Source organism: Electrona antarctica (assembly GCF_951216825.1).
Source record: "Electrona antarctica genome assembly, chromosome: 6".
NCBI lineage: Eukaryota > Metazoa > Chordata > Actinopteri > Myctophiformes > Myctophidae > Electrona > Electrona antarctica.
Window position 1 is genome coordinate 50,298,914 of NC_136811.1, and position 15,763 is coordinate 50,314,676.

General features: G+C 42.8%; 1 protein-coding gene across 1 annotated transcript in view; it reads left to right on the forward strand.

Moving 5' to 3' along the window:
* The window catches only part of LOC306925126 (regulating synaptic membrane exocytosis protein 2-like), a 203,526-nt gene that overhangs the window by 56,659 nt on the left and 131,104 nt on the right, over nucleotides 1-15,763 (forward strand). Inside the window, exon 7 of the mRNA XM_079503808.1 lies at nucleotides 8,253-8,509. Within this exon, the coding sequence (XP_079359934.1) occupies nucleotides 8,253-8,509 (257 nt within the window). The remainder of the gene's footprint in view (nucleotides 1-8,252; nucleotides 8,510-15,763) is intronic.

The following is a 15,763-nucleotide window of genomic DNA, read 5'->3' on the forward strand; positions in this document are numbered from 1 at the left end:
TTGAGTACTTTTAAGTAAATGTTGATGATAATACTTTTGTTACTTTGACTGAAGTAAGATTCGACAGGACTTTCACTTGTAACAAAGTCTTTTTTTTACCCTGTGGTATTGTTAGTTTGATAAAGTCCAAACTGTGAGTATAGACCCTTACTACCTCCACCACCATGACACCAGTGAGCCCCTCGGATGCAACAACAGGACTCGTCCTGGCTCTCCTGTGAGTGAGAGACTATAGGATGTTCTTCACACCACACTGACGACGTGGACACAGCTTATTATTTCAGAGAAACATGACAACAAAACAATGCCTTCCAAGTTGTTGGGTTGATCAGGCCATGGGACCAACAGCCTGCACTGCAGGGGGTTGTTCCCAGGCAAAGTTGCCATCTCTCTAACCCAGTGATTCTTAAACTTCTTAGTTTCGAGGCCTAGGACCCCTTCAAATTGATATGTTTGGCTGTGGACCACCCCCAGTAGAGAACATTTGTGTTTAATGCAAACATTTTTCAAGATTTTTCAAAACTGTTCAAAAATAGCAGATGTACAAGCTCACAGCGCACCACAAAGTGACGCAATGTGAGCTCGTATATCTGCTATTTTCGAGGGGCGCTAGCCCCTCCTATATAGTGTAGCTTTAGTGTAGATTTTCATCTTACACAAACATTAAATTCCCATTGACAATGATTGGAGGATTTACGTCATGTGTGGACAAGCAAATAGGCTATTTGTGTCCTACACAAAGATTAAAAGACGAGCAAATGCGCTATTTTTGTCCTATACGCAAAGATTAAATTCCCATTGACAATTAATGGATGATGTACGATGATAAGAGCGCCCCTCACTTCACACAGGTGTGATTTTTAAATAGCCAAGGTAACAGATTTGACTGGGGACCCCATGGCACTCCTCCATGGACCCCTGGGGGTCGCCGGACCCCACTTTGAGAACCTCTGCTCTGACCCCCTGTAGGGCGACTGTCCCCAATGCTTGACACTCCAAACATAATGTACTGTACAGGTGTTATTCCGGTGTGAATTCAATCCAGACATTGATATTGGGCTCTCAGTGTTCTCAGCATTCATTTGGCCTGTGTGCATGACTGGCTTGTTTTTAGGGAAAGTAAGCAATTACATTTCTGTAATTAATGAAATACAATTTCGATGTACTTTTACTTTACGTGAGTACTTGAATATGTTTTTAATACTTCTACTCTCAGAGGCAAATATTAATCATTTTACTCAACTAAAGTTATTTGATAGCTTTAGTTATTAGTTAAATAATTAATTTAAAACAGACTTTGTTCTTTATTTCATAAGTTTCTATCCTGAAAAAAAGAATTGTTCTTATAAGTGAATAGACATGGATTAGATGACCATTGAATAAAGGAACATATATAGCTGCTCCAAGCTATACCGAATTCCCTCCTCGATGTTGTAAGATGATAAGAGTGCCCCTCACTTCACACAGGTGTGATTTTTATGTGGTCTATTCAAAAATAGCCAAGTTCACAATGCATCACATGTGTAAGATGCTAAGAGCTGTGATGATGTGAGCTTGTGGATCTGCTTGACAAACCATGAGGAATGAGACCTTATATATATTCGCCTCGGTTCGTCCCGTCTACTGCGCCAGGTTGTGCCGCGCCCGTTCGCGCATTTCTCGTCTTTGCATTGACTTTGTATGTAATGGCGCCGCTCTAACCATCCAAGTCTGAACGCACCTTCAACACCTCTTTCTGTCCTAGCCCGGGGGCGGGGGGGAGGTGGGGGGTGAACCGCGTTGCCTGTCCTCTTGTACACATGCAGATCGGGCATTCAATGACGATTATAAAAACATTTCGTCTCTGTTACCACACACTGTAAGGTATAGGAGGGAACAGATATTTTGGTCCGGGGATATAGACGAACCTTTGGGGCGGTCACACCAGTTCCAATTTGGACACTGCGAAATGGAGGGAACGTTTTGGTCAACAAGGAGATCGAGTTGAATGAAATTCAAGTCTCTGGGCTCTATTTTCATCCATGCTAAACCCCTTATCCCTAAACTACTTTGCCATTTTTTTAAACTATTTTGAAAAGCATGTTTTAATAGTTAAAATAGCCAGTCTACAAGCTCACAACGTGTCGATGTAGATTGGGTATTTTAACTATTCAAAAATGTTTTTCAAAATAGTAAAAAAGGCAAAGTAGTTTAGTAGGGATAAGGGGTTTAGCCATGGAGAAAATGGGGCCCTCTGTGTCTTATTTCCACCAACGTCTGAAACCCTTAAGTTAAGCAATTAAATATCCTTCAGGATTGCACTATACTTTTAGAGTTAAGTAAAGGTTTTCTTAATCTGAGTACTTCTTCCACCAGGCCTGTTTTTTTGGAATACTAATGTGCCATTAGGTATGCACTGATGAGATCAAAGGACTAGGCATGAGCAGGCTACGGGCTGGGAACACGGCTAATTATTATTGGCAGATTGGAGAACTGTGCAGGCACTGACTCTATGTTAATTGCACTTGTGAGGGGTAAATATGTAGGTCATTGCTGATGTATAGGCCTGTACTAATCTGTAAAGGAGCTGGTCTATGGTGTAAGGAGCGGGCTTTGCAGTAATTAACTAGTTGTTTTTAAGCTGTGCCTATGGTCGCTTCTATAAATGGCTCTGTCTGTCTGTCTGTCTGTCTGTCTGTCTGTCTGTCTGTCTGTCTGTCTGTCTGTCTGTCTGTCTGTCTGTCTGTCTGTCTGTCTGTCTGTCTGTCTGTCTGTCTGTCTGTCTGTTTTATTTTGTAGGGCAAAGCAAGTGTATTTGTATAGCACATTTAAACAAGGCAATTAAAAGTGCCTTTAGACAAAATATTAAGAGCGTAAAGTTCCAGTGCATGTTAAATAAACAACTTCAATGGAAGGCAGCAGCAAACAGGAAAGTCTTCAGCTTTGATTTAAAAGAACTTGAGACTTGTTTTCTGGGAGGTTGTCCCAGATATGTGCTGCAGGAAAAAAAAAGCTGAACGCTGCTTCTTCACATTTTGGTTTAGACTCTGGGGACAGAAAACAGACAGTAGAGGACTTGAGAGATCTGGATAGTTCTGAGAACTGTAGCAATATGATCCACATTTCTTAGTGAGGACTCGTCGAGCAGCAGCGTTCTGATCAACTGCAGTCGACTGATCGATTCGTTACCTGTAAAGACACCATTACAGTAGTCGAGTCGGCGAGCCCGAAACTTCGCACCGCGTTTCGAGCATAGATCTGCTATTAACCCATTTTGGGCGGGAACCCCTTTTGGTCTTAGCATTATGTTATGCTTTAGCTATTGAAAAATAGCAGATCTACAAGCTCACAGCGCGCCACCGAGTGGCGCGCTACGAGCTTGTAGGTCTGCTATTTTTGAAAAATCGAAGAACGACTGACATAGAAACATTTTTAGAATCTGATCTCAGTTCAAAATGGGTTAATATGGATATTTTCGTCTGACACTGCAGTATGATCAAGTAGTAGCCGTATTCATTCACGAGAAAATACACAATGTTAAAGAGACGAGATGTTTCTGCCGACAGCAACGATATTAGACTAAGACACAAAATAGTCGCTGTACTTTGAGTAGCATTCAATATTAATCATGTTTAGTTCTGGGCCAGAAGGTCCCGAAGGTCAAATCCAAAACGACATCTCTATAAAAGGCACAGCCAGCATGAGGGAACAGGGATGGGAAGTCTGAACTTTGTGTACCTTTCTGTGTCCTTCATCTGAGATGGTCACGTACGTTGCTCACATGAGTGTCATTGTAACATTACGATTCATAAACTCTCTCTCTCTCTCTCTAAATATCAGATGTGAGCTTGTAGATCGGCTATTTTCAGCATGCAGTGCAAAATCAGCCAGTATTATTATCAAGTTCGTGCATTGCTTTAAGCTTGTAGATCAGCATTTTTTTTTCTTTATTTTTTTTTTACGAATCAGCCCGAATTGTCCCGAAAGATATATTGGTAATGGCTGTATTTATCAGTGGCAGGTTAGGTAGCATCTCTCCCTCTCTCTCTCTCTCTCTCTCTCTCTCTCTCTCTCTCTCTCTCTCTCTCTCCGTCACACACGCATGCTAGTCATGTCCAGGTCCATATTTTTTTATCCCTGTGAGATAATGGGTGAGACCTTAGTCAGAGAGACAAGGAGAGAGAGAGAGAGAGAGCAAGCGAACAAAATGAGAGAGAGGGAGAGTGAAATGATGTTATGAAGAGAGTTTTGTGACTTTAGAATTATCTTTTTGACAACAACTAAATGGGCTATACAACTTTAGCATGCTCTACTTATTTGGAAAAACAGCCTTCATGTCGCTCGATGGAGGAAAAATGTGTCAGGCCCAGAGCTCCTGGGACTGTGGTCTGCTAGGTCGTCAGTCCATTTTTGTGTCCGTACTTTATGAAATAAACATGTAAAGCCAGGAGTCGGCAACCTTTTTTGACATGGAGTGCCATATTTTCATTTCAGTGTGCCATATCAACATTATGTTTCATTTTGAAACGACATCAAAATATAATATTTCCAACTGATGGCTATACAAATACAACCTTTATTTATTTTCTTCCTTAGATATATTTTCCTTCACATAATATTTTCTCCCAGACTTTATCCCCAGTCAGAGTTAGGAGTTTGAATGAATGTAGAATTATGCGCAGAATGCAATTTCTATATGGGGGACTTTATTTAATTTTAAATGAAAAAACCTCTCTCTCTCTCACTTATGCCAGTGTGCCAGTGATCACCCTCCCCTGTGCCAATGTAGGCACCCTCCCCCGTGCCTGGCTTACCTACCCCTGGTGAGTAGCGTATAGGCTACAGTTATACTCTAGTACATGAAAAACATCTACCGACAGCAGCTGTCACACAGCACTTGATGCTGACGCTGTTCCTGCACAAGTTAAACTCTGATTCTGCAATGCTGGCATGCTGCGCAAAGAATCACCATCATCTTTATTGTCACATCACAGGTTTACACGCACAGGTGTAAAGAAGTGGGTGGTGTGCGTGTGTGCGTGCGTGCGTGTGCGTGCGTGCATGTACTGCATCATTTTTTTTGTTTTCCACGAGAGGAGAGAGGCAGAGTGAGAGCAGAGGATGAAGGAGAAGGAAACGCGGGGTACAGACAGACAGGTTGGGTTGGCACTAATGCAAAAACACACATGGAGGCAGCTTTGTTTGGTTCTGTGGAAAACAAAAAAAAAGCCGCATCAGCATTAATGGTGGCTCTTATTCACCACATATTGTCATCTCTGTGTTGTACTGTGTGAATCTAGCAGTGCACCTCAGTTCAATTTGGTTAGATCCAGGAGACCAACAATTACTTCATTAATTCACTACACTTACTTGACAGATTTAGGCAACTAAAGCTACTTTGCAGATTTGGATTTTTTTAACGTTCTTAACACTAACAGTGCCAAACCCGCGATACCGCAGGTTATAATTTTTACCCGTATATGATGCCAAACCCGCGATATCGCGGGTTATAATTTTTACCCGTATAGGATGCCAAACCCGCGATATCGCGGGTTATAAGCTTTATATCATATCAACCGGCTAAAGCTAAAAACCAAACCTGTAATCCTGTCCATGTTGCAATGCCTTCGTCACTCCCAGCACAAGGACGAGTGTGCATGCATGCCATTGGAATCCATTCAAAGTAGTTTCTTTGATGGCTGTTTTCTCTGAAAAATGCTACAAAGTCCTTGTTTTTGACCAATCCATCTGAGGTTCGCATGTGAATTGATCGCATCGCGCCCGACATTTTACCGTTTCTGGTGCAAGCGAAATATCGTCAGCCCCTGCTAAGACTGCATGCTGCTTTCGGTTTCGTCTCTGTGTGACCCCTATGAGAAGGGTCTAAAAACAGTGACTTGCCCTGGCACTGCACTACTAGGAATGAACCACTAGATGGCAATCTAAGTGTTCCTCCATTTTATACTTATACAATATATAAAAAAAATAGATCTACAAGCTCACAATGTGTTGCATCATGACACATTGTGAACTTGTACCGTCGATTGTCTCTTCGAAGAAGTTTGGCAATTTCTTAACAATTGTAATACTTTGACTTTGGTACTGTATAGGCTACTGTAAGTGTATTTTCATGCCAATATTTTTTGTACTTTTACTTAAACAGCTGGGCATTGTTTTTTTTATATTGTGGTAGTGCCATATTGTTCAGTAAAAGGCCTTCTAAGTATTTCTTCCTCCCAGTGAGCTCGTTGTGGGCGCCTCCCTCCCACAGTAATAACAGTAATGCACTCACTGACTCAGCACCGAGGGGCTCTGCAGTAACCGCTGGCTTGGCCACTCCACTGGCTGTCTGGCCCGTCAATCACTGCCTCTGGCTCCCTGTCCACGCACGCACGCACGCACGCACGCACGCACGCACGCACGCACGCACGCACGCACACGGATACCCAACTGTAACTTTTGAAAATAAGATATTAGCAGTAGCCTGTAGTTCTAGGCATTCAGCAGATGCTCTTATATCCAGCAATGTGATCATAGAATGCAGAGAGGACAGCCTCACGTAAACAATGAACCTAGCATACATATGCATAATATAATATATTCTAGACTGATACATAATCAGTCTAGAATAATGATACACTATCGAAATAACAATGTGTACATCACATGATGGCCAACATGTGAATACACTGTGTTGAGTCTTCTGTTTAGGGAATGACAGCACAGCCAGTTATTGACATGCACCTGTATGGTCAAATGACCCGCAGAGAAAAGGAGGTGGCAAAACCGTGGCGTGTAGGGAAGTGTTTTGTACAGTATGTGTGTGTGTAATAGGTTATTACACACACACGTGCGTGCGTGCGTGCGTGCGTGCGTGCGTGCGTGCGTGCGTGCGTGCGTGCGTGCGTGCGTGCGTGCGTGCGTGCGTGCGTGCGTGCGTGCGTGCGTGCGTGCGTGCGTGCGTGCGTGCGTAGTGATCAGGGCTCCTGTCTGCTGTTGAATTTATGGTGATAGTGTGGTGGTGGTGTAACGCCCAGGATTCGAACCCACGCAGGCCGCCCGCGCAAAGCCGCAAGGGAAGGGAACACTAAAGCCAAACATCTCAGCCACTAGCCTAAAGGGGCTATATTGGGGCTGAGGGAGATGTTGGTGTTTTGGTCTTGAGGCATCAATTTACTGCAATCGCTTGACTTCAAAACCAATTAAAGGTGGAGTAGGCTACGTGTTGTTAATATAAGTGTTCAATAGCTCTATATATTGTGATAGTACTCATTGCTATAGAGTGTTTGTTCAGTATCAGGGGTCTCTCCAACATGTCTCTCCAGCTCTATTAAACTGAAAATGCATTTTCAGGTCGGGATACCAATTTTATCCAATCAGGATAGAGAACTCACAGGATACGGACTAAACTAAATGTGGAATTTTGAAATAATGTATTAGGCTAGTAGTTTTGTATAGTTTATAACACCAGCCCCACCATTACTGTACATTACTAATGTCCTGCAGCCCCTAGAGGCAGCTGGTGCACCCCTGGGGGTGCACGCAACGCAGTTTGTGAATCCCTGCTGTAATCGATCATCAGCATGCCATCTCTGAGTTGGTACAAATGATGCAGTGCCGTTGTGCGTTTAGACAGGTCTATTTGAAATGATATGAACCAGTACAGTTTTCAGTGATATTTTCAGTATATTCGTCTGTATAGAATAAAGAAATATACCTCAAAATGTTTGATTTGACAGAAGAGCTTTTGTTTGAGAGAAATATACAGCTTGTTTTTGTATTGAACTCACAGAACCCCAAAACCCTTTCAGACTAAAGTGTACCACTTTCTGACTGAAACTCCAAACATGTTTCTCCTCCTCAACGATATCCAAGGCTACTGTATGTGTATGAGACGTTCCATCACTCACCTCATCTCAGCGTGACTGACTCGTCAATATTAATGAACAATGCCTCACAGGTGTCCTGTTACGTTTTGATAGATGGTACGCATATATAATATCGTCACTGTCGAGTAGGAAACCTTGTATGTCCAAAACCGTTGCTTTTCAGGAAATTGGGAGAACCAGAGCAGGTAGAAAAACAAAAAACAAACATAAAACGTCGAAACATGAAGATGCAAGGTTTCTGCCCCGACATGGATGATACGTTCCATTACAGACCCATCATAGGTCATGTAAGACAATAATCCTGTGCCGAAGCCCCTGCTGCCACTCCAAAACAACCTCTGACTTTCTCCTTTCTCTCCCTCCCCCCCCCCACCACCCCCTCAGGTTATGTGGGTATGCAACTTGTGCCGAAAACAACAAGAAATCCTCACCAAATCGGGAGCGTGGTTCTACGGCCCGGGCCAGTTTGAGGGCGGGCCGCAGGGAAAGAAGGCCAAACTGCAGGACCACCCGTCTCTGTACCCTTACCAGGGAAGCTCAGGGGACTTGACACCAGCGTCCGACCGAAGCAGACCTCACGGCGGCCGGCTGCTACCCCGGCAAGCGTCCCTCGACAACGGGAGGTACTCGGGGCCAGACAGGTCAGTTTTAAACCACTTAAGCCCTACCTGTATATGCCAGGGCTGTCGACCTCCTATATATGGCCTTTATACAGCATAATGTGGCTGGATTTTACACACACTGTTTAAACAATTCATAATATAAAAGTAGAGAATCGTAGCTACACAATGTAATATTGGGTGTGAAGTTTGACTCACCAGGTTTGGAGATATGGCTTATGGATTAATGTGTTCGTGGAAATTGAAATTGTGTGAAAACAGCCTTGAGAGGCCGTTTACGCGTTTCTAGACTATTACTACTAGATCATTCCCAAATAAATGACCTCTACAAGCATACAATGTTTCACATTCTGGCACATTGTGAGATTGTAGATCTACTATTTTCGCTATTTGGGAACAGGTTTAAAAATGTAAGCCCTACATCAGTGTTTCCCAACCTGAGGTCCGAGCCCCGTTCTGGGTCTCGTGCCTTTGGAGGTAGTCCAACATTTTAATTAGTTAAAATTAGTTAATTAGTTGCATCCATACTTTAGCCAGTCATTATGGTCAAAAATATGTGTATTCAACAAAAGATATATGAAACAACAGATCTACAATCTCACAGCGTGAGAGTGTAGAGATATTCTATATTCTGGAAAAGTTGAAGATTTTTTGTATTATTTTGAAGCTTTTTGAAACAGGTTTTGAATATATTATAGTCACCAGGTTGAAAATGGTCAACGTGCATTGTGTGTGCATTCGTGCATGGTTTTGTGTATGTGTGTGTGTGTGTGTGTGTGTGTACGTGCAGTATGAGGACGTTGTGCGTCCTCAACAGCCTCGTTGATCGCTTGGAAGCTGCTGCTATTCTTTTATAATTGCTTTTTGTGAGAACAGCTTATATAAATGGCAGGGGTGTCGTCTTTTGGAATGAGCGTTTCACCAAATGTAGGGGGGGGGTTGTTTTTTATTTTATTGCCATTGTTTAGATTTAACCCATTTTTACCTGAGATCAGATTCTAAAAATGTCTTCTACATCCTGACAGTTTTCTGAAAAAGCTATGTTTCTATGTCGTTCTTCGATTTTTCAAAAATAGCAGACCTACAGCTCGTAGCTTGTAGATCTGCTATTTTTCAATAGCTAAAGCATAACATAATGCTAACACCAAAAGGGGTTCCCGCCCAAAATGGGTTAAATAAATTGTTTACCTGGTAAAAAAAACAAAAAACTGCATCTCAGAAGTATATAAAAGCTGCCTAGCTTGCTGTTTTCACGTGGCTGCATAAGAGGCTTTTAGCATTGAGGTTTTGGCAGGGCTACGCAGGTGGAAAACGGCAATTCAAATCAAGCATAGAAGCGATGGCTCCTAGCGAGTCAAGGCCCCTGTCTTTAGAGTCCGGCACAGGGGCCCCCAGGGGCCCGTAACGGACACAGGGGCCCCCAGGGGCCCGTAACGGACACAGGCGCTGATTTGTACCTGGCACTAGCTCAGCAATTATTCTATAACAGACACGCACAAACACACACACACACACACACAAGTATGTATTTTATTATGAAAATGAAAAGAAAAAAAACAGTGTGACTGTGAAGTAAGTGATGCATTTGATGAGTATGTTCGTGTGTGTGTGTGTGTGTGTGTGTGTGTGTGTGTGTGTGTGTGTGTGTGTGTGTGTGTGTGTGTGTGTGTGTGTGTGTGTGTGTGTGTGTGTGTGTGTGTGTGTGTGTGTGTGTGTGTGTGTGTGTGTGTGTGTGTGTGCGTGTCTCGCGGTAAGGAGTTGGTTTATGTATTTCTTACTATTATACGACAACTACTGCTAATTAAAGATCGAAACAGCAGGCTGCTGCTACAGCGTGCCTCGCACGTGCGAGCGTGCGTGCTTGCATCCTGAGCTTGTGTGTGTGGGTACTTAACGTGCGCGGTGCGGACCAGTGTGTGCGACTGTGCGTGCGTTTCTTTTTAAGAGTCACGTGTGATTGCCTCGCTGATTGCTTCCCTGTGCTGTGCTGTTTATGTATGTATGTCACCAGCATACTGATTACAACACACACACACACACACACACACACACACACACACACACACACACACACACACACACACACACACACACACACACAGAATTTCCCATTCATTTTTCCCATAGACGTTTCAAAAAGTATTTATGTAAAGTCCTTTTAAGCCTCGGACAAAGCCAACTCTTGTTGTGACAAATCATGACAATAAACGCAATGTTTTGGGCCGATCAAATAATTAGAAAGAAGAAATAAAGGGCAGGGCCCAAATATTTGTGGGGACCCATTTGTGGGTCCAAAGTCCAGCTACCGTACACCTGTCCTGCACTCAACAATGCACCGTCCATGCAACTCCAGCTTTTCTTCTGTGTCTTTCTGTTAAAATGTGTCTGAGAACAACACCCCATGCTGTGTTCAGCACGTGCTAAATGCCCTCTTCTTCACCTCACAGAGACGTTGCATCTGATGACCAGGGATCACACATACATGCTGTGCTTGTGAATCTCTCTTACAGTCGACTAGTTTCTTAAAACTGCTGTCAAGTCATGTGGTTGCATTTATGTCCACTAGGGGGCACATTTCTCTCTCCTTCCACAGAGAGAGAGAGAGAGAGAGAGAGAGACATAATAAAGTACATTAGCTACATGCTCTCAGTTAAATCTGTCCCCACAGCAGAAATCTAGGCAGCATGCCATTTCAGGAAGAAAAAAAAATGTTTCCTTGTCATGCATCCTTGTTCAATCCTTTACACATGTGAGATAACTTGACATGGTCTCATGCCAGTGAGTCACCTTAAGACTAAACCAATCTATTAGAACCAGGCCTCTATCAGTGGTGAAAAACTAAGTACATTTACCGTACTTGCGTACGATTTTGACGTACTGTATGTACCTAATCTTTATTTGAGCATTTCCATTTTTTTAAACTTCTATTCAGAAGAAAAGATTGTAATGTTTGACTCCTACAAAAAAAAAAAAAACAACAACTAAGGGGCATATGGGTGGGATCGATGACCATCAGAGAGCAGGGATAGTTATGAGTCCAATATTGAAAGATGCACGTTTGCACCATAGCAGCCAGATATACAGATCATACAGTATACTCAACTATTGTCAAGTACTGCAAGGAATGGCATCCACATTTTTTGGAACTTAGCTTGTGTGTTCTGTCCGTCATGACAAATTTGTTCCAGCTTAGCAGTGGAGAGCATCTCGTTGAGCCATAGTTTGAAACATGTTGAAGTTGGAGACTTCCAGTTTACAGTATACATTTTTTGCACTCCACTACAATTGTTGACAGCTTTACCTGTATGCGTTGCCAGACTATTGCCTCCTGCAATTTTCAAATGCTTCCGTCATACAGTCTGGAGCAACGGAAGTTCTATCATGAGTAAAGAATCATGCGGAAGTGGAGACTCCTCCTCCCCACTTCCGTTTCGTCTTTACAGTCATGCAAATTTACCCTAATATAAACCTAACCCCTAAGCATAGCTCTTTGCTTAGCAGAAAAGGAAATAAAAACATTTAATGTAAAGATATTTTTAAATATATTTTTGTGAAAGGAAATGGCAGCTTCCTTACTCGGTGTAGTTCCAGACTCTATATAGCAGTGGTTCCCAAACTGTGGTGCGTGCACCCCTTGTGGTGCGTGCACCCCTTGTGGTGCGTGCACCCCTTGTGGTGCGTGCACCCCTTGTGGTGCGTGCACCCCTTGTGGTGCGCGACATGAAAAGGGTATTGGTGGTGCTATGGTTTTATATGGTAGAATAATAATTCCACAATCTTCGAATGCTATATAGTATATAGCATTCGAAGATTGTGGAATAGTTGTCTGGCTACGCGAGGCTAAAGTTCAGGAGACTTCGGGGAAAAAAGCAATTCTCCTAAATGCTGCCTTCCGGTATATGGCATGGAAAGGAGTGGCATTTGCATTTCTTTCACCATATAATAAATGGAAAATGCTGCATTTGTGGTCTGGAAAGGGCAGTTGTTTTACAGACGGGTAAAAGGGCAGCGCCCCTGCCCTTTTACCCGCCTGTAAAACAAGAAGCCCCCTTTGATGTCTGTGTGTGTGCACGTGCCTGAAATGCAGCGCAGCTCTGTAAAGGTAAATGATCAAGGTCACATGGGTACATGGTCACATGGTCACATGGGCAGCAATGCATGAAGGAAGGGGAGCGTTTCCTCTGTGGAGACTGTGATATCGTTGCTGTCGGGGCAGAAAGCTCTTATCCGATCTGCTACTTTTGGATTTCCTGAAAAGTACCAGTTTTTGGACATATGAGGTTTCGGTCCACGTGACCGAGATGATATCAGGTAACTGCTATAAACCGGGTCAGTCCCTGCAAGCAGCCCACAGACACATACTGTATGGTCCTGCCTTAGTGGCCCTGCACACTCACTGCTGGAAAAAAGGGAATTCTGGACTATTTGTATATGGATTAAAGTAGTGGTTCTCAAACCTCTTTCATGTTAAGGACCCCCGAATGAATATGTATTTGGCCGCAGACCCCCATCTGAAAATATTCTGCCCTGTGAAGTCCTTTAGCACGTCACGATGCGACGTGTTGTGAGCCTGTAAAATCTGCTATTTTTGGCTAATATAATGTTGCCGCCAGCATTCGGTTATAAGTAAAATAAATAGTACTTCTTCCACCACTGGCTACATGAATTGATCGTATGGCTGAGAGTTTGGTATATGGATGCAGTGGTGAATGACTCTGTGCTTTGGCAGTGCTCGCATTCGCAGTGACACAACAGGAAACTGGCTGTCCGAAAATCCACGGGATAATGCTGATGATGGATAGCAGAGCAGCCATAAATAGAAGCCAGTACTGCGTAAAGCACCAAAAACCACTTTCATTAATCTTAAAGAATGTTTAAATTAACTCCTGGATCTATTCCGCTGAAGAGAGGAGGAGGGTGGACTGACAGTCTATTTATCCCATTCTGGGCGGGAACCCCTTATGGTGTTTTAAGCATTATGTTATACTTTAGCTATTGAAAAATAGCAGATCTACAAGCTCACTTGGTGCCGCGCTATGAGCTTGTAGGTCTGCTATTTTTGAAAAATCGTGAGAATGTGGCGTAAATCTTATATCTTATAATATATATTCTTTCAGAGCAAACGTTTTTAACTCAAATCTTTCCTTCTGGGGGGGTCCATGGAACAACATATTTTCAGATGGGGGTTGGCGACCAAATACATAACATTTTTGGGGTTCTTGACATGAAATATTGAGCACCACCAAATATTGAGCCTTTTTTAAATTTCGACGTCAGGCCTAAATGGGTTATAAGGAGAAACAACTTGGGAAGGCTTCCTAATTTGTCTTGGTCTTGGACGTGTCATTTGAATGAACAGACACAGATACACCATGCAGGACAACTGCAGCGTTGGGTGAAGCCGGTGATGGAAAAACAATAATTACACTGGGATTTAGAAGATCATTACTCACTGATGCTATTTGTTAGGATCCTGTGGTGTTTAACCCATTTTGACCTGAGATCAGATTCTAAAAATGTCTTCTAAATCCTGACAGTTTTCTGAAAAAGCTATGTTTCTATGTCAGTCGTTCTTCAATTTAAAAATAATCACACCCGTGTGAACTGAGTGGTGTAAGGTCTTATATAGCCTGTCTGACGTAATGAAATCATGTCTCACGTAATGAAATCACACCCGGGTGAACAGGGTGAACATAGCAACCATGCTAATTTTTTCTGCACAGACTAACAAAGCCAGTTGTAGGAGTGGTTTACACCACTCAAAAATAGCAGACCTATGAGCTTGTAGATCTGCTATTTTTCAATAGCTAAAGCATAACATAATGCTAACACCAAAATAGGTTCCCGCCCAAAATGGGTTAAGCAGTGCAGGCCACTTCTAGCAGTGACTGTGTGGTTGCATGTCAGGTATGTATGAGCACGGCATAAACATGTGCGACTGATGATGACAACGCAAAGCTGCAGCTAATTACACTAATTAAACATTAAAGTAGGAAATTAATATTTTTTTGTGCGTGCCCATCATTTTGTTGTGCGTGCGTTACATCAGGGGTTCTCAACCTTTTTGGCCGGGGACCCCCGGAAATGCTTTGGCAATGTCTCGGGACCCCCGCCCCGCCCCGCCCCCTCCCGACCCCCAATATAATTTGACTGCTACAATAACCTTAATAATATAGACAATACACCATAAATAAATACTGAAACCAGATATAATCATTAGGGAAGGTGTATGCATGTACTATGTGTACTGTATGTAAACTCTTCATTTCCATTTTCCAGCCATTCAGTTGCAAAGAAAAAGATTATTATTATTTTTTTTTTATAATTTGGGGACCCCCCAAAATAATTTGGCGACCCCCCGAGGGGTCGCGACCCACGGGTTGAGAACCCCTGTGTTACATTACTGTTGCTTACTGCATGTGAACTGCAGTAAGAGGTTGGAGAAGAACCTTCTCACACCCTTTCATGGGGAATGGTCCATGGCGATATTGTGAGTAAAACTTATGTTGGCCCTTTTTTGAGGGGCGCTAGCCCCTCCTACACTATATACAGCTTTTGTCCCCACAAAATGTCTGCAACACAAACATTAAATGCCGTTGACAATGAAGGGAAAAAGTACGTCATCTTGTCCCCACCCCTACGCCAAATATGACGTAAATTTGTGGCAACAGGCATTCTGATTGGCCAGTATGAGATGATGCATGATGATGTACGATGATAAGAGCGCCCCTCACTTCACACGGGTGTGATTTTTTTCTATTTTGTCGATTTTCTAGCAACTACAAAAACGTCATGTCAAAAAGTACAATATTTGCCTCAGTCAGAGATGTAGAGGGGTAAAGTGTTGGACATTTTAAATAGCCTGCCCTACCTCAAGATTGTACTTAAACCCCAGCATCTGTATTATTGTGGGGGAAGCTTTTGCAGAACATAGCCGATCTACAAGCTCAAAGTTTGCATTACAGCTGCACTTGTGAATCGGCTAAACCAGTGGTGAGCCACGGACCACCATCTGATGGGATTTAGCCTCACCCCAAACTGAAGAATATTTTGTTGTCGTTGGCTTTTTGTTCACAATTCAATGCTGTTGGCAAACGTTGATCAAAATAACAATTCTTCTACATTCTCTAATTGTGTAGATTTCTTGTAAATTAAGTAATGCAGATGTTTAACAATAATGTAACACTTGAGACTAGAGCGTAAAATGAAACCAAATGGACCCGTAAGGGTCCATTTGGTTATGAGCCCTGACTGGGGGACTCGGCTCAATCATAT